The sequence below is a fragment of the Planococcus citri genome, chromosome 3 (genome assembly GCF_950023065.1).
Source record: "Planococcus citri chromosome 3, ihPlaCitr1.1, whole genome shotgun sequence".
Classification (NCBI taxonomy): domain Eukaryota; kingdom Metazoa; phylum Arthropoda; class Insecta; order Hemiptera; family Pseudococcidae; genus Planococcus; species Planococcus citri.
Window position 1 is genome coordinate 32,758,623 of NC_088679.1, and position 27,455 is coordinate 32,786,077.

General features: G+C 35.0%; 1 protein-coding gene across 4 annotated transcripts; it reads right to left on the bottom strand.

Annotated features, from left to right (window-relative positions):
- Positions 1 to 834: 834 nt before the first annotated feature.
- clu (clustered mitochondria protein homolog) lies at positions 835 to 26,763 on the bottom strand. 4 transcript variants are annotated; one of them, XM_065358809.1, is made up of 25 exons: positions 26,685 to 26,763; positions 26,299 to 26,426; positions 12,002 to 12,468; positions 11,750 to 11,911; positions 11,470 to 11,623; positions 11,260 to 11,390; positions 11,044 to 11,180; positions 10,542 to 10,771; positions 8,436 to 8,572; positions 8,167 to 8,361; positions 7,864 to 8,076; positions 7,609 to 7,783; positions 7,427 to 7,532; positions 7,230 to 7,353; positions 6,737 to 6,866; positions 6,453 to 6,658; positions 6,177 to 6,383; positions 6,004 to 6,102; positions 5,720 to 5,934; positions 5,510 to 5,648; positions 5,117 to 5,389; positions 4,908 to 5,033; positions 4,602 to 4,817; positions 4,322 to 4,530; positions 835 to 2,527 (listed from the first exon to the last, which is right to left on the bottom strand). In XM_065358809.1, exons 2-25 carry the CDS (start codon positions 26,375 to 26,377, stop codon positions 2,422 to 2,424), a joined length of 4,236 nt encoding a protein of 1,411 aa, XP_065214881.1. In that variant the 5' UTR covers positions 26,378 to 26,426; positions 26,685 to 26,763; the 3' UTR covers positions 835 to 2,421. The 4 variants fall into 4 exon arrangements, with proteins under 4 accessions (XP_065214881.1, XP_065214880.1, XP_065214879.1 ...); XM_065358808.1 differs by having other exon boundaries at positions 26,621 to 26,763; XM_065358807.1 differs by lacking the exon at positions 26,685 to 26,763 and having other exon boundaries at positions 26,299 to 26,612.
- Positions 26,764 to 27,455: the final 692 nt, after the last annotated feature.

Sequence of the window (27,455 nt, forward strand, 5' to 3'; positions counted from 1 at the left end):
ATTGATTGTAGGACCAAGGAAGCAGGGAATATTTTAATGTGTAGCTAGGCACATTTTGTGTAGTTCCAAAAATTTGTTGTGTACTCGTAGTACCAAAAACTGGGGGGGGGAGGATTTGGAAAAATTTTGATATTGAAAATTATGCTGGTTTTGTAGCTCCAAAACAATCCTTAAAATAATCTCTGCAAGGAAGGTTCTATTTTCAAGAAGGGGATTATTTAGAAGAATTATGACATAGATAAAGAAATTTTCAAGCATTTGATTTACATTCATTTCATTTTTCTTGATTTTTCTCAACATTGGAAAGCTTCAATGCTTCATACTAGGGGAAGAAAAATAACTAAGAGACTAGAGAAGTTTTTTTTTTTTAAAATAAAAGGGGGGTCGTTTGAATCAGATTTTAATTAATTGTTTTTCAATTTTTGGATACATTTCGGCACGAATTAATTTAGAGTTGGAGGGCTAAAATTTCTAGGGGATTTTTTCTGTTGAAACCCGAAAATTTTGAGGGATGAGAAGCAAAAAAAAAAAAACAAACCTACTATGTCTTTGTTCGTTGCCCATTGGAGATTTGAGAATTGAAAAATCATCACTCTCATGTCTTTCGATGTGAGTTACTCAAAATTCAGATTTTTTGAAAATATCAAATTGCAGGTCTAAATACGACGAAAAACGACCAACGTTTTTCATTCCTGTGAACATGTTGCAACGACTTTTGAGCTCAAAAAAAAAAAAATAGAAAAATACATGGTGTCAAAGTATTGGACGCCCTGAATGAAATCAACCACACAGAATCTACATCTACAACGTAACAATGAACACATTACAACAAACTGATCTATAATTTTATATTTTTTTAATTTTTCACAATTTCGTTACAAAACAAAACATTATTAACAATGAACCATCAACATTTTGAATTATAAATAACTATCATCATCAACATGACTAATAATCAGCACATAATTTACGTTTCGTTCAGGCAGTCAGTAAATTCATAACCAAAAAAAAGAGAAAAATTAACGAACTTCGTACCGATTACTTATACGAAAAAATTCACTTGTATCACTATTATTCCTTTATCGTCAAAAATCACTTTAATAATATGAAACCGATATAGTAAAATATCGTATAAGGGGGCATTAGGCACACTCTCAGCCAGATAGCGTTCTTTTCTTCTTCTTCGTCTCTAAAACAGTGGCGGATAATAAGCGAAATATTAACAGCATTAAACAGGCTTCGAAAAATATGAATTTTAAAAAATAAAGCACCTACGCTAACAATTTGAATACGTCACCGGTGTACGTACGTATTTCAAGCTGCCCAAACTTACGATTACTTATAGGAATATCACTTTCCTGCTTAAAATACATATTATTTTGAGCCAGCATTACGTCTTACTGCACGAATTTACATACCTATTTTTAAGAAGCGTCTCACTATTAAACCTATATATGTAAAATGTATTAAGTAAACAAAACAGCGTCAGGAAAAAATCTCTACAAACCGTACAAATAGAAAGAGGCTATAGCGGATAACTACTATATAATTATAAAGTTAGACGTTAATCATTAAATAAACTATCAATTTTGGTAACACTACCTAAACTACAAAAGGCTACAGAACACGCATAATTCACTACAACGAATTAAGTATTAAAACTTCTCTTATATGGTATAAAACTAAACGAGCAATTTTTCAAAATGTCCACCACTGCTTTCTTAAAAATTACGTAACTACATTAATAAGTCTTTTGTTTCGTCATCACGAACTAAAGTATGTATAAAACAATTAAAACAAACAAACAGAAGGGGAAAAACAATTCGTACAGTAAAATAATCGCAATTCGATATAAAGGAGGATCTCGGCTCCGTGAAGGCGGATTTGCGAAATTTATAATTTAAAAATGGCTTATTTTTAGTGAAATCTACGTCCATACATCGATTTAAAATTTTGATTTGAATCTTTTTTATAAAATAATCGTTCATAAAAAAGAGAAAAAAAATCGTCGTTAAAACAACATAAAAACACGGGTGATAAAAACACTTAAAATTAAAAAAGAAAATAAAACTATCACGATTTCTTCAACGTGCAAACTAAAAAGGAAAATAAAACAGAAAATGGTTCTCAGACTATCACTACTACGTTATAATCAATGACTACCAATGTTTATTTTGACAAAAATTCAGACTAATATGGAGAACTTATATAAAAAAATATATATAATTATTATTATGTTCCATACAACGACATCTAAATCAATAACAAACAAACAAAAAAAAAAAAAAGGACTAAAAACTAAATGCCGAAATTCTCTACAAAACTCCTCTCCTACAAATCGACAAATCGCCCGAATCAAGTCGGTACGCAAACTGTAAATTAATTTCAATGATTTTTGCCCAAATATTTCTCTTTTTTTCTTCATAGTTCAGCCTTTTCTTCAATACTTTTCTGTTTCTTCGAGTCTACTTCAACGGCGCTGGCTTGTTTTTCCATTTCCGCTTTGAGATTTTCGATATCCTGCGAGCTGTTGGCAAAACACAAAAGGCAAATGTGAATGGTCGTTTGAAAGGTAGGTACTGATTATTTTCATTTCAAAAGTTTTCATGAAAATTGGAAAACTTATACTCAAATCTCGTAATTTAATAGGTAAGTTTTTCTTGTTGTTTTTTTTTTAAATCAGTATTTTGAAAACGAAGAAAAATTGAATGCACTAAGTACACAGGTAAAGTATAGATACCACAGGAAAAAAGGACGGTGTCTCAATATTTTTGATTTTTTTTTTCAAATGATATCGAAGTCCCCCCTCCTCTTCATCAATTAATAAAATGCCAACATTATTTCCCTCATTCTTATCTTAGCAAAAACACTCGATTGTCAAAAATATACTTTTCAATATTTTTCGAGTTTGGTTTGACTGAAATACTTGAAAAGAAAGTTTCAGAAATTGAAATGTTGGACGTTCTTTAAATTAATGAAAAAATTAATCTTTCGAAAAATTTCCAATAAAAAGTGCAGGACTTTAAAACCAAATTGAGAACTTTTTCCAGCACTTTTGGATTTTCAGCACTACTTCCAAGTACATTACCAGAACTCGTACTAAATTTTGTCAACAAAAAAAAATCAACTATAGTAACTAAAAATTAACCAAAAAGTTATAAAACATTTTAATACAATAAAAACTTGATCGAAATGCTGACAACGTTGGCAAAAAGTGAGACTTTTTGAGTTTTGGCACTTTGGCAGAGAGGGGGAGACGTTGACAATTTTAGCAACAAAAAAACAAGACTTTTCGTCAATTACCTACCATTGTCGAAAACATGAGGCTTCTAAGTAACATTGTAGTGAAACAGGAAGATTTTTGACAAAAAAAAGTGAGAATTTTTAGCAAATTTATGATGAAAAGAAGAAACTTTTTGAGAAATTTTTGAAATAAAGCGAAGGTTTTAAGCAATTTTTGGCAAAAACGAAACTTTTTGGCCACATTGACAAAAAATAAAACTTTTAGCTTTTTGCAATAAAGTGAAGCTTTTTAGAATTTGCTGGTGAAAAAGTGAAAATTTTGGTCAATTTTTGATCAAAAAAATGTTTTTTTTTTGCAATTTCTAGCAAAAAGTGGACTTTCTCGCAGGTATCGTCAAAGAAGTAAAACTTTTTTGAATTTGATTTTGTTGGTGAAAAACACGACTTTATGGCAATTTTTGGTAAAAAATGATGACTTGACAGTTTTTGGAAATTTTTTACAAGTAGTAAAACTTTTGGGAAATTTTTAGATGAAAATGACTTGGGAAATTCTTTTAAAAAAACGAATTTTTTTTGCAAAGTTGGCAAAAAAAAACCATGCTAACTTATTGGAAAACCTGAAAATTTTTGGTAATTTTTGATTTTAAGCATGTCGTTGAAAATGTGAGCAAAAATCAGATTTTTCTGGCAATTGTCGGCAAAAAAGTGACTTTCATTTTTTTTGCAATTTTAGGTAAAAATCAAGACGGAAAATATAAACAAAAGACATTTTCGGCAATTTCCGGCACAAAAACGAGTTGTGTAGACGATATTCCAGTACCTATATTGATCACATATTTTACAAGTTGAGCCTAACTCCTAACCAAAGCCAAGTTTCTATCTATACTTAGACTGCAATTTCTGTACTGGAATGAGAATTTAATGACACATATCAAAATGTTGGCCTCCGTCAATTCAATATTTAGAATTTTTTATCAGAATTCATAAATGAAATTTCATTTAGCAAATTTTTACATCTTAATTCGCACTGAGGTAAAATGAAAAATAAAATGAAATAAATTTCTGAATAACAACTCACCTTATTTGAACGAACAGAATACCATTGATTGCATTGAGCATATCTAGCACATTGCCCATAGACGGAGGCTGGATTTGGATCGGCGGCAACGAAAATCCAGTCTTACCGTTACAAATCTCGTTCATTTTCTTTTGCAGTATAACCGCTTGGTGCGTAAGATGACGCAGGCATTCTGACGATTCTTTAGTTTTATCGTGATTTTCACCTAACTGCAAAACAAACGTATATTTTCAATATTTTCGATTCGATAGACACAGGTTTTCTAAACCGAATAATTTACCTGATGCTTGTAAATAGAGTATGTTTCTTTTTCATTGGACAAAGCAGCTCGAAAATCACCCATACAGCTCAACGTTCTGGCGATTAGATGATAACTAACGGCCACCTTCAATGATTTCGCGCCGTAGAAACGTTTATTAAGGGCTAGAGAACTATGTAAGAATTTCAACGACAGATCGTATTCTCCGACCGCGTGTAAAATTAAACTTATATTACTCTGTAAAAAAAAAATAACAAAAAATATATCAATTAGAGGCTTCATAGGAATCCTAAAACTAATGAGATTGACGCTTCTATGGCTACTTACATCTAATAAGGCAACTTCTGGGTGGTTTTCACCGCACGTCAACAACAATAAGTACCTAGCGCGATACAGTAACTTCAACGCGATAATAATTTGACTGTTGGCGAAACAATATAAAGCCAAGTGCGTCTAAAACAACGAGAAAAACTCCATCATTAAAACCAGTCACGTTAAGTATGTAGATGATGCTTCATGCGTGATAGTCAACTTACATATTCGGTGATTGTAGAAGGATGATCGATACCATTAACTCGTTCAGACATTAACACAGCTTTTTGTTGGAAAGACATCGCTTCGGCGTGATCACCCATAATGTAGTTCAATCTGGCCAGCATTCTCAGACATTGTGCGATTTCTGGGTGCATTGCTCCGTACACGTTGTTCAATAAATTCAACGCCTCGCTGATCAATTCGTAACCTTCTTTCAGATATCCGTGTTGGATTTTGTTTTGGCCTGTTGTGTAGAAGTTGTACGCGTCGCTGGCCTGAAAAAAATTCGAAAATCGAAATTATACAGAACTCGAAGAGAGAATAAATTTTCGAGTAATTTGCCACTATTTTTTCATAAATATTGACGAATACTTGATAATTTTACAATCTCGTACCGTACTTACTCTCGGATTGATGTGTTTCACGACAGGGAAAATATTGACGATATCTTCTTCGAAAAAGGTCAAACGGTTCTTCGCGTCAAAGTTGTATTCTCTGAGTAAAATCTGAACACCATTTTTCATACAAAACGATCTACAACGAGACAGATTCTTCCAATAAATACATTCTAGTCGAGGCGAGATCAACGTCAAACTTCTGCATACCTCAATAACGATATTCTTTGAAGCGAATACTGAGTACAAACAGCTTCAATATTATCGCCAATCAGCTCAAAATCGTAATATTTTTTGATTTCGTGTTTGATTTGAATCCATAACACTTTGGGTGTCATGTTGGCCCACTGGTTGTTATCGACAGCGATCAGACGATTAATTCTACCCTTTCGTTTATTTCTTCGTTTAGCGCATTTAGTTTGGAGCTGTACAAGAGAAGAATGATTGTTGGAAAATGGGTCAACACTTCGGCAAATAGATTTTTGAAAACTCACATCTTCCATGCTAGTTTGAGGATGTGGTACTGGACACGAGGACAGGAAACAATTCAGAAAATGACTAACGGCCGTAGCTAAACTCATCATTTCGGTATTCTGCGATAAAAACCACCAGATTACTAATGACGATTACATTTTTATAAAAATTCATCGCATTAGGTACTACGTACTTGCAAATAGGTGGTAAAAACGTGTTTCGCAGATCTGGTAACCAGTTCGCTGATGGCGATACTGTGCAGATAGTTCAGCTGATCAATCGACGACAACTTTTGGGCGATTTTACCCAAATAACGCACATTTATGCCCCGAGCATGCAAGCTTTCGACCAAAGTAACGCCGTCCATCGGCGATATCGAATGCTCTAAACATTCTCGGATCTACGCAGAAGGAAAAAATAAGTACAACGTGGTCTTATTTTGGAGAAAACTACTTCGAAGATCACTCACATAAGAGGGAATCTGCGCAGTAACCAAAAAACAGGCAGCATCTTTGACCAACTGTTTTTCTTTTTTGAACCGTTCGCTGTCCGGATTTACATGTCGAACACCGGGTGAAAATACATCTGGATTGAATCTCACATCGAATTCGGTTTCCTTCAGCGATCCAACCGCAAGAGCTGCTTTTTTCACTACTTCTTTTGTACTTTCTTCTACTAAAAAATAATACGTAAACGAACGATTAATACTTGAGATGAAAAATATTATTCTTCAGATCATTACGATTGACGTACGTTCTTGTTTTTCTCCGTTTGTTATCGAATCTGTAATACTTTCGACAATTTTCTTCGCTTCGTCAGTTTCTATAGAGCTATCTTCGGTGACTTTTTCAACGTCGATTTCTTCGTTTGATTCTTCGATTGTCTACAAAAATTGATATAGAATTTATTAAAAACTAATGTGTTATTTCACAATGACAACGTGATCTAGTTTCTTGGGGAAAAAAACTAGGTAACATAATTTGATTACTTTGTTGATTAGATAATCAACTACCTACGATCATGGCACGATTCATTTTTTCAAAATGATAAGCAATCAAATAACAAAAATTAATTAAAACTTGTTATTTATTATGAAATTGAAAAATTAGGTTAATCGACCAAACATTTTTGAAAACAGAAAATTTGAAAAAATTTGAATGATGAACGCCCTCAAAATCGATTAAAATCATCAGAACCATGCCGAATCCCCAAACAAACTTACGTTATTCTTGAAATAAATCCATACCTTTTCTTTTTTCTCTTCGTCCTTTTCTGTTTCAGGAGCAGTAATAGCCTTTTCTTCGAATTTCTTCGATCCAAGTTGTTGTAAATGAGCAGCAGCGTATTTAATAAACATTACGTATCTAGATCTGCAATATTATCAGCGTTAGCTTGCAATTCACAACGAGAACATCATAAATTGCAACTTGAAGCTGAACTTACTCCACAAACGCGTCAATCAATTCTTGTCTCAAACAGCACAACTTGTGTTTATGTATGACGGGGAAACCCAAAGCTAGCACTTCTTCGCTGAGTTCTTCTCCTTCAACTGAATCAATAAATACGTAAAAAAATTTACACTCTGAACGTAAACCTCTTTACAGAAATTCAGGATGAAGACTTACGTTTAAGGAAATTCACATCTGGCGGGAAGGTTCTGAGAAGATCTAGAATATAATGACGTCCATCGTTACCAATGATACCTTTGCATTCGACAGATGAGCATAGCTCAACTTCTTCGTTTTTGTCGTTGATTACTTTATGAGGTAGAATTTTCAAATGTTGAGCAGCTTTACTGAGCTGTAATAAAAATACACAACCATATTAATACTTAAAACAACCTACTCGAATCAAGAAATAACTCTCATTGTGATCCTTACCAGGATAATGTATTGTTCGTGGCTTATGGCCGTTTTGCCAAAATCGATCGAACCGTATACAACTGATTGTTCTTGTTCTCTTTCTAAAATACCAGGAATAATGGACTGAGCAGTAACACGATATCCGCGATAATCTATCACCACAGTACCGAGAGTATACAAGCCTTGTAAATCGACAGCATTATAGACTCTGACACCTTGCAGGTCGTTTCTCTATTTCAACATAAATTCGCAACATGAATAAAATACGCGAGGGTTACCTACATAATTTGCGACAGATTTTTCATCGTTTTGAAAACTTACCGGAGCTACGAATGCGGCCGCATCTCCGCCTAATTCTTTGTAATGGTCTCTAACATCGAAACCCAACGAGAAAAATATATTGTTCCAAATAAACATTTGCATTTTAGCCTCTTCGCCTGGATTGATTGCCATCACATTACCATCGATGACTGCGACAGCACCTCGGGTCGCTGCAGCAACAAAATCACTATGAACCTGTGACAAAATAAAGAAATTATTTCGACGCTCTTTTTTCGTTTATAGCTACTTTAAGCCATTTTGAAACCAACCTTAAAAATAGCTCTTTCGCGGAGCAACCTTTCCGGTAAATTTTTACGCGGAAGCTCTCGAGTAGTTTGTAGTTCTTCGTTCCAGTCTCTAGTCTGGCCTGGTATATGTTCTTCGTAGCCGAGTTTCGAGGAAAACGCTAGAATAAAATCGAATAAAATTAATACTCATTTCGATATCAATTTTCAACGTGATTTGATTAATGAACTTAAAATGGTATAATTTGCTGACATTTCAATTCATTTGGGGGGGGGGGGGATTTGAAAAGGAACTTTATCTGGTGGTAAGTGAGGGAGGAGAGGGGAGTGAGGGAATAATTTTTTTTGCAAAATTGTAGCTCATCTCACTTAAAATAAACGAAATGAAACGTTTTGAAAAATCAAGTTTCAAACACCAAAAATTTTGAGAACTCATCAACTATTTCAATTTTGATACCTACTTTCGTGTAAATTATTCTTTGAAAATTTACAACAACAAAAATCATGCAAAACGCTGAATGGGTTCGTTCTTATGGGCTGAAAACTATGAGATGAACATTTTATCCTTTTGTGCCTCTTTCTTACTTTTTAAAGCCTTTCTATGAAAAAAATTTAGTTTTGCAAGTTCTTGACAAGTTTTTTTCTTCAACTTAAACTCGAAGAAAAACTCTGCAGAGCGGTTGGGAAATTTTTTTGGACACATCCAAAAATACAGAAAAACAAAATTTCAAGAGCAAAAATTAATTTTTCGATTTCTTGTGAATTTTTGAAAATTCAATTCTATTTTCTCGTTCCATACCAAAATTTGGATGGAATTCCGGTCAAAAGCTGGAATTTGGTTCACATTTCATTTTCGATTAGTGATGATTTCGAATTTTGATCCATGCAGGAGCATTTGGCAGATTTTTAAATTTTATGTTTCCAAAAATTGTGCATAAAAAATGTTAAAATGTTGATGGAACTTTCGTTGACAATTTCTAGAAGTCTACTCTTCATTTTCAGCGTTTCAAATCGATAGATAGAGATTTTGTTTCGTTTTGAAGCCTCCAATGGACTTTTGAAAAATTCAATTCTAGAAGTCATCGGGACGATTAAATCGAGTGTTCGAGGGACAGAATTTCATTAGGGCTTTTTCTGGAAATTTTCAAAACACCAGAAAATAAATTCTCCACAGGCTTTCAAAATTAATCAAAATTGCCACTGATTGATTCGAAAGCTCAAAAATAGGACAAAAACTGTATCAAATTTTGATTTTTTTTCATAAAAAATGAGGTTCTGAATTTACACAAATCTACCCAAATTCAAAAAAATGGAACTTCGCATCGGATACATTTTTGGATGCTCTCTTCAATTTTTTTCATTCATTCGAGAAATTGGGAGTTACATCAACAGAAGATTGAAAAAAATGACTGTAGGTGATGTTGATTCCCAAATGATTTTGTAGGAATCAGGAGTAGTCGAATTGATTCACATGGTCATACTCCTTGATAGTTGATTTTTTCTGTTGAGTGGCACTGAAGAGCCACAATCTGAACCTTGGGAATCAATTCGTACATCATTATTCATTAAAAACGAGGTATGAATCAATTCGTACATGAGTACAAAACAAACAAGGTGAAAATCAATTCGACTATTTTTTCGTGTTTTGGGGATCAACTCACACCTAATGGAAAAATATATCAAAAATTTGTGAGCTGAAAGGCAACGAATTTTCAAATTTTTCTGTGAAATTTTTTCAATAACCAGTTCAACATCGTACTTGAATAATCTTGTCTCACGATTCATTTCAAGATGATAACTGTCACTATCAATCTCAAGAGGGCAAAACTATTTAAACTGAAGTCGGTAAATCTCAAATTTAATTTTCTTACCACTCAAAAAAAATTCAAAATAGGCTGATTCAATTTCTATCAGATTGAGGGTAACATTTGACAGAAATTATGGGGAGAAGCCGAGGGCGAAAAAATCTGAGCACAACGATTACAAAAACCTAATTCACAACGAACGAGCAACGAATTTATCAACAAGAGGATGCGAACAACGTTATAATTTTTCGCCTTTTTCTTGAGAATTTATCGCATCTAAAACCATTTTCGTTTCATCAATACGTGATCTATAAGTTGCACTCACCATCTTCGGCACGAATAGCATCGACGGTGTGTTCGACATTAGGCGAAGCCCACGAATACAGTTGATAAGGCGTAGCGACTCTTTCGAAAGGATGCCTTTGATTGCGTTTCTTCTGCAAATACGAAAAATTACGCTTGAACGAGGGACTGATTTGACTCAAAAGCTCGATCAACGAATGGTAAAGATGGTGCGGTATCTGCGGTTTCGGATCGAACAATTCTTCGGTCGACCTGTAAAGAATTACACGAATTAAAATTCGCCACGGTTCTATCTTTACGTACGTAAATTCTCTTATCTTCGCGTATTCTGGATTGATAATAATATACGCCAGATTTAACCTGGTACTGGGATCGTTCAAGACCGTAACGAGAAGTGAAGATGACGTACGTGCACCACTTCACTTCTCGCCGTACCGTATTCGACGCACATTTAACATAACGCAATTACATGCTCGTGTGATAGTGTATTATCTTAAATATATACCGACTATACATATACGTACTGATTAACGAAAAATCCGCGGGTACAGGCGGTAATATGATAATGTTTGTCTTCTAACGTAATAGCGTATAAATACAAGAGATCTCCGTGCATTTTTCTAAAACCCGGCGGCGGATTCCATCCGGATGTGGTTAAAACCTGCGGGAGCAAAATAACCAGTCATTTTTCTCCATAAGGAACTCGTTCAGCAGCTGATTTACCGGCTCGAGTTACTCACTTTTATACATTGTGGTCCTTTGTAATCTTTACCCAACGGATGTAAAGGAAGTAGAGGTCGTTCGCGATTGTTTGGCATAATGTGAGAAGGAGGAGTGCAATCGACGCTTTCGACGCGAGATTTCTTTTTCTCTGCACAATCGAAGTAATCGATGAAATAAAGTAAGCTCGAAATGACCGCGCTGATATTTGAGAGGATTAAATTACTTACCTAAAACGTCGCCTTGCGTGATTGCATTTAGGAACGCCAGCGAGCTGCAATCTACACCGTTATAAGCATCGGCCGGGTCTAAGGATTTCAATACGTCTCGAACGTGACGCACGTGAATTCTAGCTTCACGCATGGTATAAGGTTCTTCTACCACCTATCAAATGAAAATCAGTCGATTTAGAAAAAAAAATCAGTAATTTCAATTACCCAAAAGGCAAAAGATGACCGACTGAAGAACGAAATAAAAGCTCGTTTAAATTTTATGAGAAGAGATTTTCACCTTGATAACAGATCCTTCTTTGAGTCCTTCGATACTCTTCAATTCGGCAAAATTATCCAACGTGTTGCCATCCAACTGCAACGAAAAGCACGTCCTGTGACACGTATCTTCTCTATTCATAAGCAACTGATGGATCTCCTGCACCAATTCCATACTGGAAACCTAAACACAGGCAAACCAAACACCATATTACCATCAACTTCTCATCTTAATTCATTGATACCATCATATTGTAATTCCAATCGTGCTTACTTGAATTTCAAAAATCTCGGTACCGGGGCTTTGGATTTTCACGTTGAATCCGACATCTTGTATGAAAACAACATCCTGCTCATCTCCTTTTTTCTCGCCACTTTTCTCATTCGCGTCGAGTTCGCCTTTTTCAGCACTTACGTCCGGATCGCTTTCTTCGCTGTCGCCATTCGCGATGCCATTTTGGTGCGAACACTTCGTCTCCGGTTCTTTTTGGTCGTTGGTTTGTTCATCGTTATTTTTGGACGATTTATCCGGACGGTTTTTTTTTGCAACGGTTTTCACCACAGGAGTCGGTGCGGTTTTATCGATGATTAGCGAGTTGTTTTCGGGCACCGTCGAGATATCGGTATGATTGCCCAACTTCAAGGTGGATATTTCATATACGCCATCGTTCGAGACACCGTTTGTCGCTGGTTTTGGGCAAATATCGCCATTTGAATATACCTTATTCTCTACTGGTTTATCTGCAAAAAGAATAAGAGAAGCGGAGACGATTAAATTAGTGTTGTTTGGTTTATTAAATTATATTTGAAGCTTAATTTACATTTTTTTTTTTTTTTTACACATAAGAATATTTCAACAGATGATCATTAATCAAAGCTCAAAACACGAAAGTTTTCAAGTCTGAACTCATACATTCTCCCCTCCCCATCAAAATGCTAGTATTAATATAACATACCCAATCTCACAACAACGCAAGCCCCCTGATCATGAAGCTACAACTGAACATGATCAAGTACCACGTGGGTTAAAGTTGATACTGTACGTGATTCGTCATCGAAAAAATCTATACAGATGGTACCACACATGACCTTTACCTACCAATACATTGTCTGATCAGTTCAACCCATTTCGCTTATAAAATAAAGTAGGTTAAAATGTAAATAAATACACGAACTATTGAAATTGAAGGAAAAACAATGCTAATAACATTCGGAAGTAGTCAAAGTTCAAATTCAGACAATAATAAAGAAACACGTAAATTAGATAAGTAACGCTAAAGACAGCAATATGGTACCAAATGTTGGCATTTTTGAGAGGAAAAGGATGCGAAATAGAAAAATTGAAAAGACGTTGCTGATAACAACTCCATTTTACCGCAAAATGGTATTCAAAAATTTTCAAATTATTGTAAGTACCTTTAGCAATTTTTTATCGAAGGTTATACTCGTCACTATACGGTTCTTTCGATGGGTTCCATATACACATAAAATTATTGATAATGTTCCATTGAAAAAGCGCAATAATCGTTTAAAGGAGTATAAACATGGTTCGAAGAAACAAAAAAATTCAGACAACTTTCACCAAATTTTGTACTTAATATTGCACACCATTTTACAAGTTCACGAAAAAAATGAAACCACTTTTGAAATCTTTCAAAAAATTTATTCTCAATTTTTCATTGGAATTTATACGCATTTTTGGCTTTTTCTGAATAAAATGTATCAAGAATTATTATTAATTTCGTCAATGAACGAATACTCGTAGCATGGCTAGCATGCCTTTTTAGTGTCTTTCTCACCTCCTCAAACCTACGTCACAACGTATGTGGGGTTTCATTCTGAAATACGTACTACAGCGAGTCAGCGACTTCTCATCAACATCGTACCTATTTGAAATTTCGTGCGAAGTTGAAAAATCACTCGTATTTTTATTATGTATTTCTGTCAAGTTCAACCCCAAATAATAAGGAGCTGAGAGTAAAAAAGTGGATAAATTCATATTCCGTACAAAAATATAGAAGATGTTTTATCAGATGGAAAATATTTTCATAATGTTACGGGATATTATTGGCAACACTGCTTTATTTTTCTCTCCTTACAACTATTGCATCACCTTTTCTCGTCTCGATCGTGTTTGAATGCTCATGTTTTTGATTCTGCGTTTTATACTTTTTCTTGGTTTTATTCTATCAACATGTAATTATTAAATTATTAGCAAAAAAAGCTTTTCTCCTCGTTTAATCCATTTTCGCCAAATCTACTACACAAATTTTTCGATCCTAAAAATTATAACGAAAAATTTGCTTGAGATGGTTTACTTAAAAGTTTCAAAAAAAAAAAGAACGACGAAAAAATATTTAAAAATTGTAATTTTTTGCGTTTTTCTCCGAAAATACATATAACTTTTGAGAGGAAAATGCCCATGAACAAAATTCCTCCGAATAAAGTTTGCAATCAGACCAACCACAAAAAAAATGCTTGGATATCACCTTTCATATTGGACGAAACATATTTTATTGTTGCACTTTTTAACCATTTGAAGTTTTATTCTGAAAAATCAATGCTAGATTCGTGCTCAGAGAGTTGAAATGTACCGATAACCTGCGCTTGAATTGAATAGTTGTAAATACAATACTTCATCCTACATGAACAATGATACAATGATAAGAACTATCTTTGTTGCGCATTCTACGTACAGTACAGCAATTTTTTTCATGATTATTCTCTTTTCAAAAACTATATTTTTTGAGAAAAATACGAAACTGTAATTTTTGGAGGTCTTACAGCCCCCCCCTCCTGAGCGATCCTCACCATCCGCTTTCGGTTTGTTACTCAGGTCGGTAATCTTAGCATTTGAAAAAAGACCACTGTTGAGGTTTTTTTGGGGTGGGGTGGGGGGGGGGGGTTGAGATGTCCAGAATGGCTGCCTTAAATGCCAAAATAACGAGAGATTCGAGCATCAAAAATTACCTTAATTAACCAACTACCTCTCCTCTCCGACTACAACTCTTCGTTTGACCATAAAGTATTCATTTTCAACAATCTTTCCAGAAATCATAAAACCCAACTACGCTGAAAAAATGTTCAAAAATTGCTTCTTCTCCATTAAAATTTTGTAAAAAAAAAACAGCAAACAAAAGTAAACGATCAAGCTCATTAAACTGAAATTCATTTCAATAGGAAAAACAATCACAATGTACATAGGTAGGTATATAGGTAAGGTACACAATAACCATAATAAGTTACCGTAAGACCAAGATGCTCGTAAAAAAAACCATACCTCGCATCTGTCTCTCGAAGATCGACAAGATTTCAATGTCAGAACTCAGAAGTAATAACGGCTTGGCATAGCGTACTATTTTCCAAACACCGGGTACACTACACTCATCTCTACACACACTGACAGGAAACATTCATATACGAGTACGCGCGCGTTTATAAATCCATTAAACGTCATAAATCGTATACATATGTCTACCACGTTCGCGTCAATTTTTTAATTGACCGCTTTGCAAAATGCACATCGTAACATAAAAACACCATAACCTAAACAAACGCATGCACGCATCTCGTAACTTGGGTAATTAATTAACTCGACTCTCGGTACTCGTAACGAGTCATTGTCTCAATCATCAGTCTTAACGTATAAGCCTACTAGAAAAGTACAGGGATTGATTTCTCATCCTACACAGTATACGTCCGTTAGTTTTCCAATACGTATCTTCACGTGTTCAGATTCGTTGACAGAAGCATCTGACGAAATCTAGCATAAAGGTAGAAATTTCGCACATATTTGCTATTTGGCTGATGAAACATGTGCAAGTGCAAGGGTAATCCGTACACCCTATAACGTGTAGTCCAAGGTCGACATCTTGGTATCTTCTCAGACAAAACTCACCCCGGGAGATCACTTTGAAAGGCGACCTGTTTATTGCATCAGACTCGAAAAATGCCATGCTGTGGTGGTCCACCAGACAGCTGACAGAGGTCCACAATGCACATGACACGAAGAATGATTAACCAGTCCAATACCTAGGCAAGTTTGGCTTCAGAAGGAACAGCAAGAAATATAATAGCCCCGAAGAAAAATAGAAGCTACACTAGAATGGGCTTTATTTTGAAATTTAGAATTTAATTGCTCTACTTGCTCGATTTCAATGCATTCTGGATCCGGAGAAGATGTTGAAGAGAGAAGAATCTAGCTGGGATTCTTCAACAAGTGAGGTTAAAAGGCAAAAATTCAACATTCGATCTAGTTGACTCTTTTTCGACTAGAAAACTCGATTTGACGTGAGATCGCCACCATGGAGTAATTTGACTCGATTGTGCTCATTGAGGGAAGGGAATAAGTGATCCGAATTTTTGAAAATAGTACCAAGTGATTTACCTGGTTCAAGAGTGTTGTTGAGTAAAAAATCAAGATAAATACCCCAATCATATCTCAGCTGAGAAGGTCTTGGTACACACTATGGGAGGTCTCATGCCACCAAAATCTTGAGAATCACGCAAAATCGGAAAACGAGTAAGTGGGAAGGAGGTTACATACCTCAAGCTTTTTAAAATTCATAGTGGTAGAACAATTTTATCAAATGAACAGTGTTCAAAAAAATATTTCAGTCATATTTGAGGCATGAATATTTTGGGATGGACTCTGATGAGGGGGGGGGGGGATTAAAACGTCTCCAATATTTTGAAAATCAGCATTTCATTAATCTTCAAACATTTCTCACATGTCTATCTTTTTGGCACTACAAGTAGATATCATCGCAGAAAAGTGAACCTTGAAAAATAATTCAATTTTGACTCCAGGAGGGGTGCTGAGTTGAGACTAGAAGAAGAGAGGATTCGTTGGGGGGGGGGAGGCATGAGGCACTGAGATGGGGTGCGAGCGTCAATGCTTTGAAATTTGTTTCACTAAAAGACTGAAAACCACACCTCGGAATCAGATTTCAAGTTGCCGAAGTTGATTTTTCAATTTTTGACAGATTCTTGAAAATTGTGGAAATAACCTATTGACGTTTTTTCTCTAAAAGGAGTAAATGTGGCGATAAAAATCTGAAACGTCGGTTTATAGGACAAAATCGACTCTCCGAATCCATTGACATTATTTTCAAAGTCGATCTGGAGCCTCTTAGAAAAGTTGACTTTTCTCTAGCAATTTCAAATCGCTTCAGAAGGTACATAAAAGTATCATAAGTTCGACTTTTAATTTTTTTTCAAAGAGATTTTCATTTTTTAAAATAGTACACTTCTCACCTCGAATTCACAATTCACTCAGCATAATCGATTCGGAATATAAAATTTACGACAAAATTGGATTTTCAGCTGCCGAAGTTGATAACAAAGGAATCTCTGGAGCAATTTGAAATAGGTAGTTGGGAGAGAAATACAAATTGCTGAAAACTCCAGATCCGCTCGAAAATGGAAGAAATCAATTTGGGGGATTGATTTATAATAGAATACGAACTGATTTTGGAAGGGGGATTGATACGCCATCACACCATTTCCGACATCTTCGAGAAATCACCTAAAATTGAAAAATCAGCTTCGGCAGCTCAAAATTTGGTTCTGAAATCTGATGGTGACATGCTCTTTTAGCAAGCAGAATTTCAGCTCAATTGGAGTAGACGGGTTGTGAAGATTCTCTTGTGGGTGACAAAATGTGTAGAGATTACTAAGATTGAAAATACTGGTTTTTAAAATCTCGAGGGGTAGGTCGTTTTTAAACTTGTTTTTTCCAATTTTGATCGAGAACAGCAAAAAAATCATAGTCAAATTAACTAATACAGTCGTCGGAAAAATTTCAAATTTTTTGGTCAACTTCAACGACCCCCCCCCTTCCCCCTCCTCTTCTCTCCCGGCTAAACCTCCTAGTTTTGAAAATTCAAAAATTTTTATATGCGTCGAAATAAAATTGATTTTTTTTAGCTTAGATTCTAATTTTATCTTTTCAAGGAGATTGATTACAAAATTATCATATTTCAAAGGAAAAATGAAATATTTCGATAACTCTTGCATTTGGCAAAAATGAACTTCGAACTTTTCTAATGGCCTAAATGCGATCATATGCAAGTACCAAAAACGTCAAGAGACCACTTGACTAGAAAAAATTGAAACAATTGAAAACTTTGGCTTGAGTGGAGACAGGAAGGGCTCAAACATTGACCAAAACATTTGAAATTTTTCCTGCGTCTTATTACGGTCATTTCGCCATAATGTTTTGCTAGACTCCGTAAAAATCCGAAAAAAATTGAAAAATGACTCATCCTAACCCTTGAGAGCTGACATCACTGAGGAAACCTCCGGGTCCATCTCAGCACCCGGAGGTTTCCTCAGTGATGTCAGTATTTTAATTTTACTTGTTAACTTAACATAACCCGGAGGTTTCCTTAGCGATGTCAGCATAAAATTAAGTCATCGCTTAAGGGGTATTCAACTTCCTCCTGCTCACACTTTTTACTCGCTTCAACTCCCTCATGCCCCGAATAATATGAATGATCGGAGAATTCATTTAAACTTCGTCGTCGTATCCTTATCAGTGTTAGGTCGGCTGTCTTGTCTGCTGCGGTATGTGGAACATGCTGAGGAGGGCCTGAGGTGCTGTTGAGGTCCTTCTTTGGTCTTTCTCTTGCTTCTCCTGCCTAAAAGATCATACTGGAGAGGACCTGGTTCAGTGATCTTTCCTTCAATTCATTCATCCTCTGATCGACTGATCACTTCTGACCGTTCGTGTTCCTAAACTCGCACAGGCCTGATAGATCAAGAAGGAAGTTAATTTCATCGAACAGCCGGAAAAGGAAGACCGGAGCCGCTCAGCAATCCAAATTTTTCGTCCGCGTCAAAGTGGGGATTCGCGGTCAGACATTTCCGCGTGGTCACACAAATCGTCATCGCACATCGAGCGTTAGAAAATTTTAAATAGATTAAAAAAACCTCGCTCGCGTTGCCAAATTAACAACGCACAGATAAAAAATTCGTTCGCGTTGCATGTGCAATTTTTCCTCCACACGAGGGGCAACCTTTGATCGAATATTTTTCATTCTTAATAACTCGCGGAAATCATTTTTTCTTGCATCGTATCTTCTGAAATCATACGAGTAATGACGATTACACCCATCACAATCATCGTCATAATCGTCTTGTATTCCTTTTTATCATCTCGAACGTCGCAAAACGCTACTACCTTTTAACAAATTACGATATACGAATCGTCTAAGAAGCCAATGACATTAGACATATTGTAGAGTATTTCGTTTTGTTTCAACGAATCGGTGCGGGCCGGGCCGATAACAGCCAAAACTAGATTATTAACGAGGCGACTGTCACCGTACCGAAGATCTCTTGCCAACAATATGTAATGCTTTCGTAGCATACAACACGTATACACACGAAGGTAGGTAATCTACATCTTACGTTAGTCTTTTTTATTTTACTAGTATTCCAACCGTGTACATTTGTATGTACTCGGACGAGCATGTGTGAGTAAATACACGTTCACCGAGATCTTCTACTGGAACCGAATTTGTCAAAAATAACGTTACACGAACCCTACCTATAAATTCTACGAGCATCGCGAACGAAATAGGTAGGTACTTCGGAGTTGAGAGAAGATGTCGAACATGGTATTTAAATTTTAATACATTTTGCAAAGTATATACGACCGTGTTACTTTTTCTTCTTTCTTCATTTTTTTTTTCAACGACATGATAATAATTACAACGCAGGGAGGCGGGAGGCCTAAAAGCAAGCCAATATAGTCGCATCTACGAGTACATAATTATTTTATCGCCGTTCTCACGAAAAATTCGTCGCATATGTTGCACAAGCAACGGTAAATATTGGCACTTCAAATTTCAGAAACGATCTCAAAAAGAAGAAGAGAAAATACATCCGACTAATTTGTTGCCATTTTCGCGCATTTATTCCAATTACGCAAATCGTACGTCGTTTTTAATCGAATCAAACACGCGAACTCGATTGACAAATGAATCGATAATTTCAATTTTGCGTAATCGATGATAATTCACGACTTTCATCACATGGTAACACTGTCGAACTGTCGAATGCATTATTCTATCGAGGGGAAAACTGAAAAAAAGGAAGGGCAAATTGTTAAATTATAACTGGAAATTTCTGGACTAGAATAACGAATGCAGTTATCTATTTTGAAACAGCGAACAAGATCATTGTATAGAATTGAACGAATTTCGTCTTGAAAAAATTCAAGGTCGCTGAATGAAAATTTGCAGGTAGTAGATAACTAGAATACGTATAGCGTATAAGTATACATTATGAAGTTCAAGCTTGCATTTTGCAACGCAATAATTAATTGAAAAAAAAACACACACACGAAATGAACATAGCAACTACAAACAACGTAAGATAGAAACTTGAACACACAAATGATAATACCGAAAACTGATTTCGTATCGCTTTTCCAAGTTTGAAATTGAACTTTTTTGAAAAAAATGTAAACCTAATCAATCAATTACTTGTGCTATCCTCCACACTGAACTACATATGTATTTTAAACCATGAAGCATGAACCTTCAGCTTACAAGACGAGAGAGGGCAGAGAGAAGGATTCAGTTCGCAGTAATATGGAGCGAGTCGTTCACGAACAGATAATTGAGAAGGATGGAATTTTTCATCAAACGAGAAAAATGTCAGAAGTAATCATACACTGTTGATAGAACGAAACTTTCCCCATGATGTGTACTCAAAGGGCCAAAGGGTGACATGTGCCAGCTTTATTTGTGTTTTCCGATATTGTTTGGTCAAAAATTGAAAGGCCTACTGTTTCCTACTTCAAAATATATACTTTCAAGTAAAAATTTGTAGGCGAAACCTGGCATACCTAAGGCAGTTACAAAAAAATTGCTCACAAAAATTCCCAGAATTGACACTTGAAAAACAGAAGAAAAAAATAAATAGGTAAATTTTCTTCGTAAGCTGTCGAAACTAATTTTTCCTTTGATTGTCTTGAAAAAAAATTGCGAAAAAATGTTCAGCTGAAAAAAGATTACAGCGAAGTTTGGAAAATCAACATAATCTTTTGAGGGAAATTGAAGAAAAACTTCGATTTTCAAAAGGAATGATCACTCAAATTCAGTGTTGCCTACATCGACTTCTCAAGTTTTTAAAATAGGCAAGACGTCCACCTGGAGCTTTCTTCAGTCAATTATATCCAAAAATTTTAATTAGGTCACTCATACTCTGAACATTCTGTAAAATTATGAACCAAATTGTTTCTATCATAACGTAATAACTTATCCCATAACCAAAACTCGAACTAAAAAAACACTGATGATCCGTTTCAAACAATTCATTTTATTTTCAAAAATTGACTCATTATTCAATGGCCAAAGAATCCCAGAAAAGATGAACTACCACACGATCAACGAATCATTTGCGAACGATCAGTACAAAAGGGTTAAACGACGTAAGTAAAAGAAATTATGGAGTATATTTTCTAAATAAAAGTGTGATACTCCATGATGAAGAGATCTCCATATTTTGTATCAACTAAATACTATGTAATACTATGTAAGTACATGAATGGATTTCATAAAAAGTGATCGATGAAAATGAGGGGTTTCATGGAAAAGGGGCCTTGGTCAAATTTTTTTTTTTTTTTTGATTTTTACAAGTCTGAATAAGTACATATAATTTTTTTAAAAATTAATTCCACCATATTCAGTAATATTGAAGTGTTCTTCCATGGAAAAAAAATAAAACAAAACAAAACGAATTGGAAAATGTTTGCTTACACTCGTACAAAAAAATGTCAAGTCCATTAGAACTTGTAAAAGTCAGTGAAAAAAAATTCACTAAAGCCCCTTTTCCATGAAGCCCCTCAAATGTTGCTCAAATGCGTTCAAGGAAGAATATTCACAAATTTTTCAGGGTTTCGACTTTCGAGATTTTTGTTGTTGGAATACTCGAGAGAAGAGAGACAAGGGTGAGTAAAATTGTTCAAGACCATATCATTATCTCCTCGCTGAAAGATTCTAGAATGGAGTGAAAATCAAAAAATGCAATATACAAGATCATTTTGATGAAGCTGATGTTGATCAATTTTTAAATTTTCAAACAAATGGTAACCTGGAAACGTGTTTCATAAATCAGCATAAAAAATTGTATAAACCGACAAATTTTGATCATTTTAAGAATTGCTTGAAAGAATGAATCATATTCATACTCGTATGTATTACACAATGTAAATGAAATCGATTCAGTTCAAAATTGAATATCGAAATGACTCTTTTGAGACCAAATCGTTCACTGAAATTCATTGAATAACATAAAAAAACTCGAGAAAAAATCATGCATAATAAGATTCCGCTTTTCATTACTTGGCGCGACTCTAAAGATGGAAGAAAATCGTTTGCTAATCTCCTAACAAGGTAACCCTCCCACATGATAATCTCGGATTTGAATGAAACTTGGACTGATGGAAAGAGTTCCTCAAAAAAACCTTCCCCCAATTTTTAGACTGCTGATTTTTCGATTTTTGACGAGCGTTTGAAGTTTTGTGTACACAGGTAAGGTTGTTCTGTAAATTCGAAAAATGACCGTTTCTCCACACCACATGAACTTCAGCAGCTGAAATTTTGGCCGAAGGGTCTATGCTTGAACCTATTCGACTAATACTACCGTCGGCCGGATCAGGAATTATCATCAGAAATCGAATTTTTTGTCCATCTGATGGTTTATAGTAAATGCCATTGAAAAATTTGAAAAACCAGTACGCTCATGTAATGAATTTCAGGGGCTCAAATTTTGGTCAAACAGTCTGTGCCGAATATCAAATTGACTCATACCATCATTTGCCGGATCTGGCCGTCCGTTCAGAAAACAGGATTTTTTACTGTTTTTTCTCATGTAATGTGTGAATTTGAAAAATGGCCGTTTCTCCCCACCACATGAACTTCAGCAGCTGAAATTTTGGCCAAAGAGTCAATGCTTGACACCTAATCGATAAATACTACTGTCGGGAAAATCTGGAATTATCATCAGAAATCGAATTTTTTGACATAACATGAGAAAAAGTAGGTATAAAAAGTACACAAAACTTCAAACGCTCGCCAAAAATTGAAAAATCAACTTCAGCAGCTGAAAATTTGGGAATGGGTTTTTTGAGGTCCTCTTTCCACCGTCTAAGTTTCATTCAAATCGGAAATTATCATGTGGGAGGGTTCCCTTGTAAGCAATGAATTCAGCAAAAGATTCAAAAGAATCGATCGATACTTCAAGATAACGATGATTAGCCAATTCTACCATAATATTGATTTAAAATCGAAATCCGCAAAGGAAAATAAGGAAATCCATCACAAAGCCAAATACACTCATTGAGTCGTTCACGAACGAATCACTCAAAGTCTCATTTCAGAAAAAATGCCCTTAATGATGAACAAATGATAGTTATTTCAGAAGATTGATACTCGGTAACAATCAACAAGTTTTTGAATCAGTCGGTCACAAACGAATCGTTCTAGATTATTGAGCCGTTCAGAAACAATTTTGCACAGTGCCTCTGCAAGAGAAAATACTAGAAGCATAATGCGAGCAAATTGAAAAAATCATTAAACCTGTGCTAAAACTACACTGAATTCACTAACGAACGACATAAATGATTCATTAACGTTCGTCGTTCAATTCGTTCGTGAATGATTAGAGTCAGATAGATTGTTTATAGATTTTGATGATCTGATCTGATCCGATTTTTACTTTAGATATAAAAATATTAATCTGAATCGGAAACTTCCATTTAAAATGTACACTGTACAGGAAAAAGTGAAGCCAAAAAATCAACCAATCACAAACCGCGTAGACCACGTGTTTTTCGGGAGCTGAAGGCTCTGATTGGTCAGTTGCCGCGAGGTGAAAACTCTGATTGGTCGAATTTTTCAGGAGGTGAAGAATTTTAGCGACACGAGTTTCCGATTTTGTCTAATATTTATACCTATGAATCTACCTGATCTGATTAGTTAACTTTTGAGATGGATTTTGCGATTTTGCGTTCCGATATTCTTGTAACAATCTTCTAGCTCGCAGAAATATTTGTAATCAGAACTAATTAGTAAAAAGATCAATCTTAATTAATTTTGAAATGTACTAACAATCAAACATGCTGAATTACTGATCACACATTCAGTCTCATTAATTTTGAATCGAGAAATGAGTACAGTATAATGGAATACCTTAACGAATCATCGTTCATACGTTTAAAAAAAATTCACACTTCACACATGAAACATGATCGACATTAAATCATAATGGGAATCGTTCTTCAGACTTCAAAAATACCAAGCACGGAATCGTTTCAGGAGAATGAGCGAATTCAAAGAATAGCCAATCAAATTATCCAGTACACCTCCTCACGACAGTCGACTACAAAAAATGAAACACTTACGAGCATATATCGCCTCAATATTTTGTCAATCCTTTAACAAATGAACGAACTACTAAACACTGAAACAAATTCATTCGCGAACGATTAAATTCAAAATTACTTCGAAGTTCGATCGTTTGCATAAGATTCACATAACTCCGAAAAACCCCTCGTAAAGCAAACAAACACAATGCACGATAACAAATAATGCGATAATTCCATTACACAAAAATTAACACCAATTCATTCACATCTCTTTCCATACCCAGCTCCTCTACCACTCTCTTCCCGCACAACCAACAAGACATCGGTGGTGGCGTTGAGAAAAAGGGGGTAAAATGAAATATCGTTAATACTAATAATTTATCGTAGAAACGAGACTAATTAAATCGTAATTGTCGAGTACACAAGAGTAAAAAAGAATAAATAAAAACGACGACGAGACAATCTCATTAATAAATAACCAGTTTATTTGGATGAAATAAATCCACGCTTGTACAGGTTACTGGATTCGAATACCGTCATCACGAGGACTCCAATCGACCATATATACCGGCGTCGACAAGTATATCAGTGATATCCAATATGAAACGAACGTGAAATTGCGAAAATTATTATCGTCGACGTATAAACGACAATCAGTCACAGAAGAGCGTTTTTTTTTTCAATGAGTAAAGTACGTCAGGTGGTCTGGTATTGATAAAAATGCCAATAAATTTCGACATAGTACGAACCGCCAATGATACGAGGAAAAATTCAAGCAGTAAGTAGGTAATTTTCTTCGTCGTTCGCACTGAAAATACATGGTTCAATACAGGGAAAAAATTGGCAATTTCGACGTGAATAATTAGAACAATTATAACCACTTTTTGGAGAAATATTTCCTGAAAAAACCCGAGAGACAAAATTACTCGAATGGAAACAGGTGTTTTATGTTTTGTTTTGCAGAATGTGCATGCTTATAAAATGATAGGACAGATTACTCGTTCATTTTCGAGTAAGTACATAGGTACGTTGAAAATAGAAGAGTATAATCTTTGAGAATTATAACATTTATTTTGTTAACCGAAGATGAAAAGATAACAATGATACGATAAGACATATACGGAAATAACGAACAAAGTCTAAATGCACGAAAGCATTTCATCAAAGTGGGTTTCTGATTAATTAAAAGTGGTAGGTACGTTACGAGCTAATTTTTATTCGAGATTTCTTTCTGTCTTTTTTGGACCATACTGCGCGCAATTTTCTTCCAATCCAGACGAATTTTTCGTAAAAAAAAAATAGCCGTTGAAATGATTCAAAGATACACACATCGGTATTCATTCTTACACAACGGCCTGAGTAAAATTAAACTCAATATAAGAAGAGGACGGGGGATACGCGAGTGGAGATGACATTGAAGCCACAGGAGCTATTTTAGTTTGCCAATAAATACCTATGTACAACGAATTTTCTTCTTACACATCTCTCATTCATTCTTCGCAGACCGACAACACTTTTGTTCGACGAACTGATAATTTTTTTCAAAGCCTACAACAGTAAAATAAACTTTGACAAGTATCCAGGTAAAACGACGAAATTTCATACTTCGATACCTCTCGAAAACATTTTCTACGCTTACGATTAACGAATGTGATAAGTTCGAGGCTGAAAAAGAAAAATTCACAGAGATTTTTATTCGCACAAATAGGCGTCAGAAATTATCACGTTGTAACGTAAAATTAGGTACGCCGAGCGGTACTTTTCGGCGAAAATTTCACGATCAGGTGTTCGAGATCAAGCATGACCGGATTTATTTCACTTATCGATACTTGCAACTTTGCAAGACGAGCCGCATGTAGTATTATCAATGATGTAACCTTAGCAACAATATTACATTTTCGTCCATCTACACTGAAATTCAAGTCCACCCTGAGGCACCTTAACGACTACGAATAAACGCAATAAGCTAGATTTAATCATCTTTTTTCCTATCTAAAAAACTGAAATTTAATCTCGCTACTCCAGATTAGATAAAAAAAAAAAAGGAGAGAAAACACCGAAATCTCCAAAACACGTTTCTGTTTTTCACAAGACAGAACTGTTTTCTTCGAGGTAAAATTAAGATTATGCTGCGAAATATTACATGAATTATTACGGAATCGAAATAATGATAACGAAACGGAAAAACTTACTCGATTTTTTCTCGGTGTGGTAGTCGGGTGAATTTTTCTCATCTTTAACCTCTTTTTCGACCGAAGATCCGAGAGCCATTTCAAGATCACAAGACACTAGCGGTTTGGCAATTCGAGTTTCACATTTACTTAAAAAGAATACAAAAAAATGTCAATTAAAATTTGAAAAATTACACGAATTTAAATTCGGCACAAGCATGCTTTTTATTGCATCACACGAAACACCGTTCCTCCCAATGAAACACGGTCATGTGAGATACCGAACGTTTCAATTAAAATGACAGCGGGAGGGCAAATTTCCGGCGATTATCAGTGTACACACCTTTAACCAAACTTCAACTTGTAAAATGAAGCTGAATCGCTCGAGTTGTACTTACTGTACTTACTATTAAAATAATTAAAGAAAAAGAAGCATTCGACAACTATCAACTAGGATTCAACTTGTAAATATCCTGAATTTCTTGCGCGAACTGTAGGCAAAAAATTAGACAAAAATTAATACAAAATTTGACATCTGAACGAGAGAATTTAATATTTGTTGATGCGCAACATTGATAAGAAAAGAAAAACATGCACTCGCGATTTTGCAATACCACTAGTTAGTACTACCACCACAATCCACATCAAACAAAATCAAAAATTTTAACTTTTTTTAATTTTTCAATTTTTTTTTTGTGAAAAAATCAAAAATGGAAAATTTGAATTTTGAATATTGAAGCCATGAAGCGTAACGTTTAACGTTTCAATTTCAGATTATTGTAATTGTACACATTATTGAATCTGTAGTAGTACGCAGACTACTCACAATAAATAATGCAGAAGTGGTTCAAGTGGTTGCCAGGAAGAAAAATATTTGCAACAAGACGAGTACGAGTACGAGTACGCTATTATTTTTCAAAAAATTAAAAAATACATAAAAAAATGATATTACTTAGTTTTTAAAAAAATACTGTTCACCAGCACATCAATAAGATTTTCATTTAATTCAGTTGAAGTATGCTTGAAGATGGAATTTCTTTATGTTTCGTTTTACTTTCAATTAAAGTAGCATTCTAGTTTCAATTCAAATATCAAATTCAATATCTTCGGGCTTCTCGAAGTTCTGATGCAACGGATGCGACTACGAGTCGGCGAACCTACTTAAATCTTAATTAATA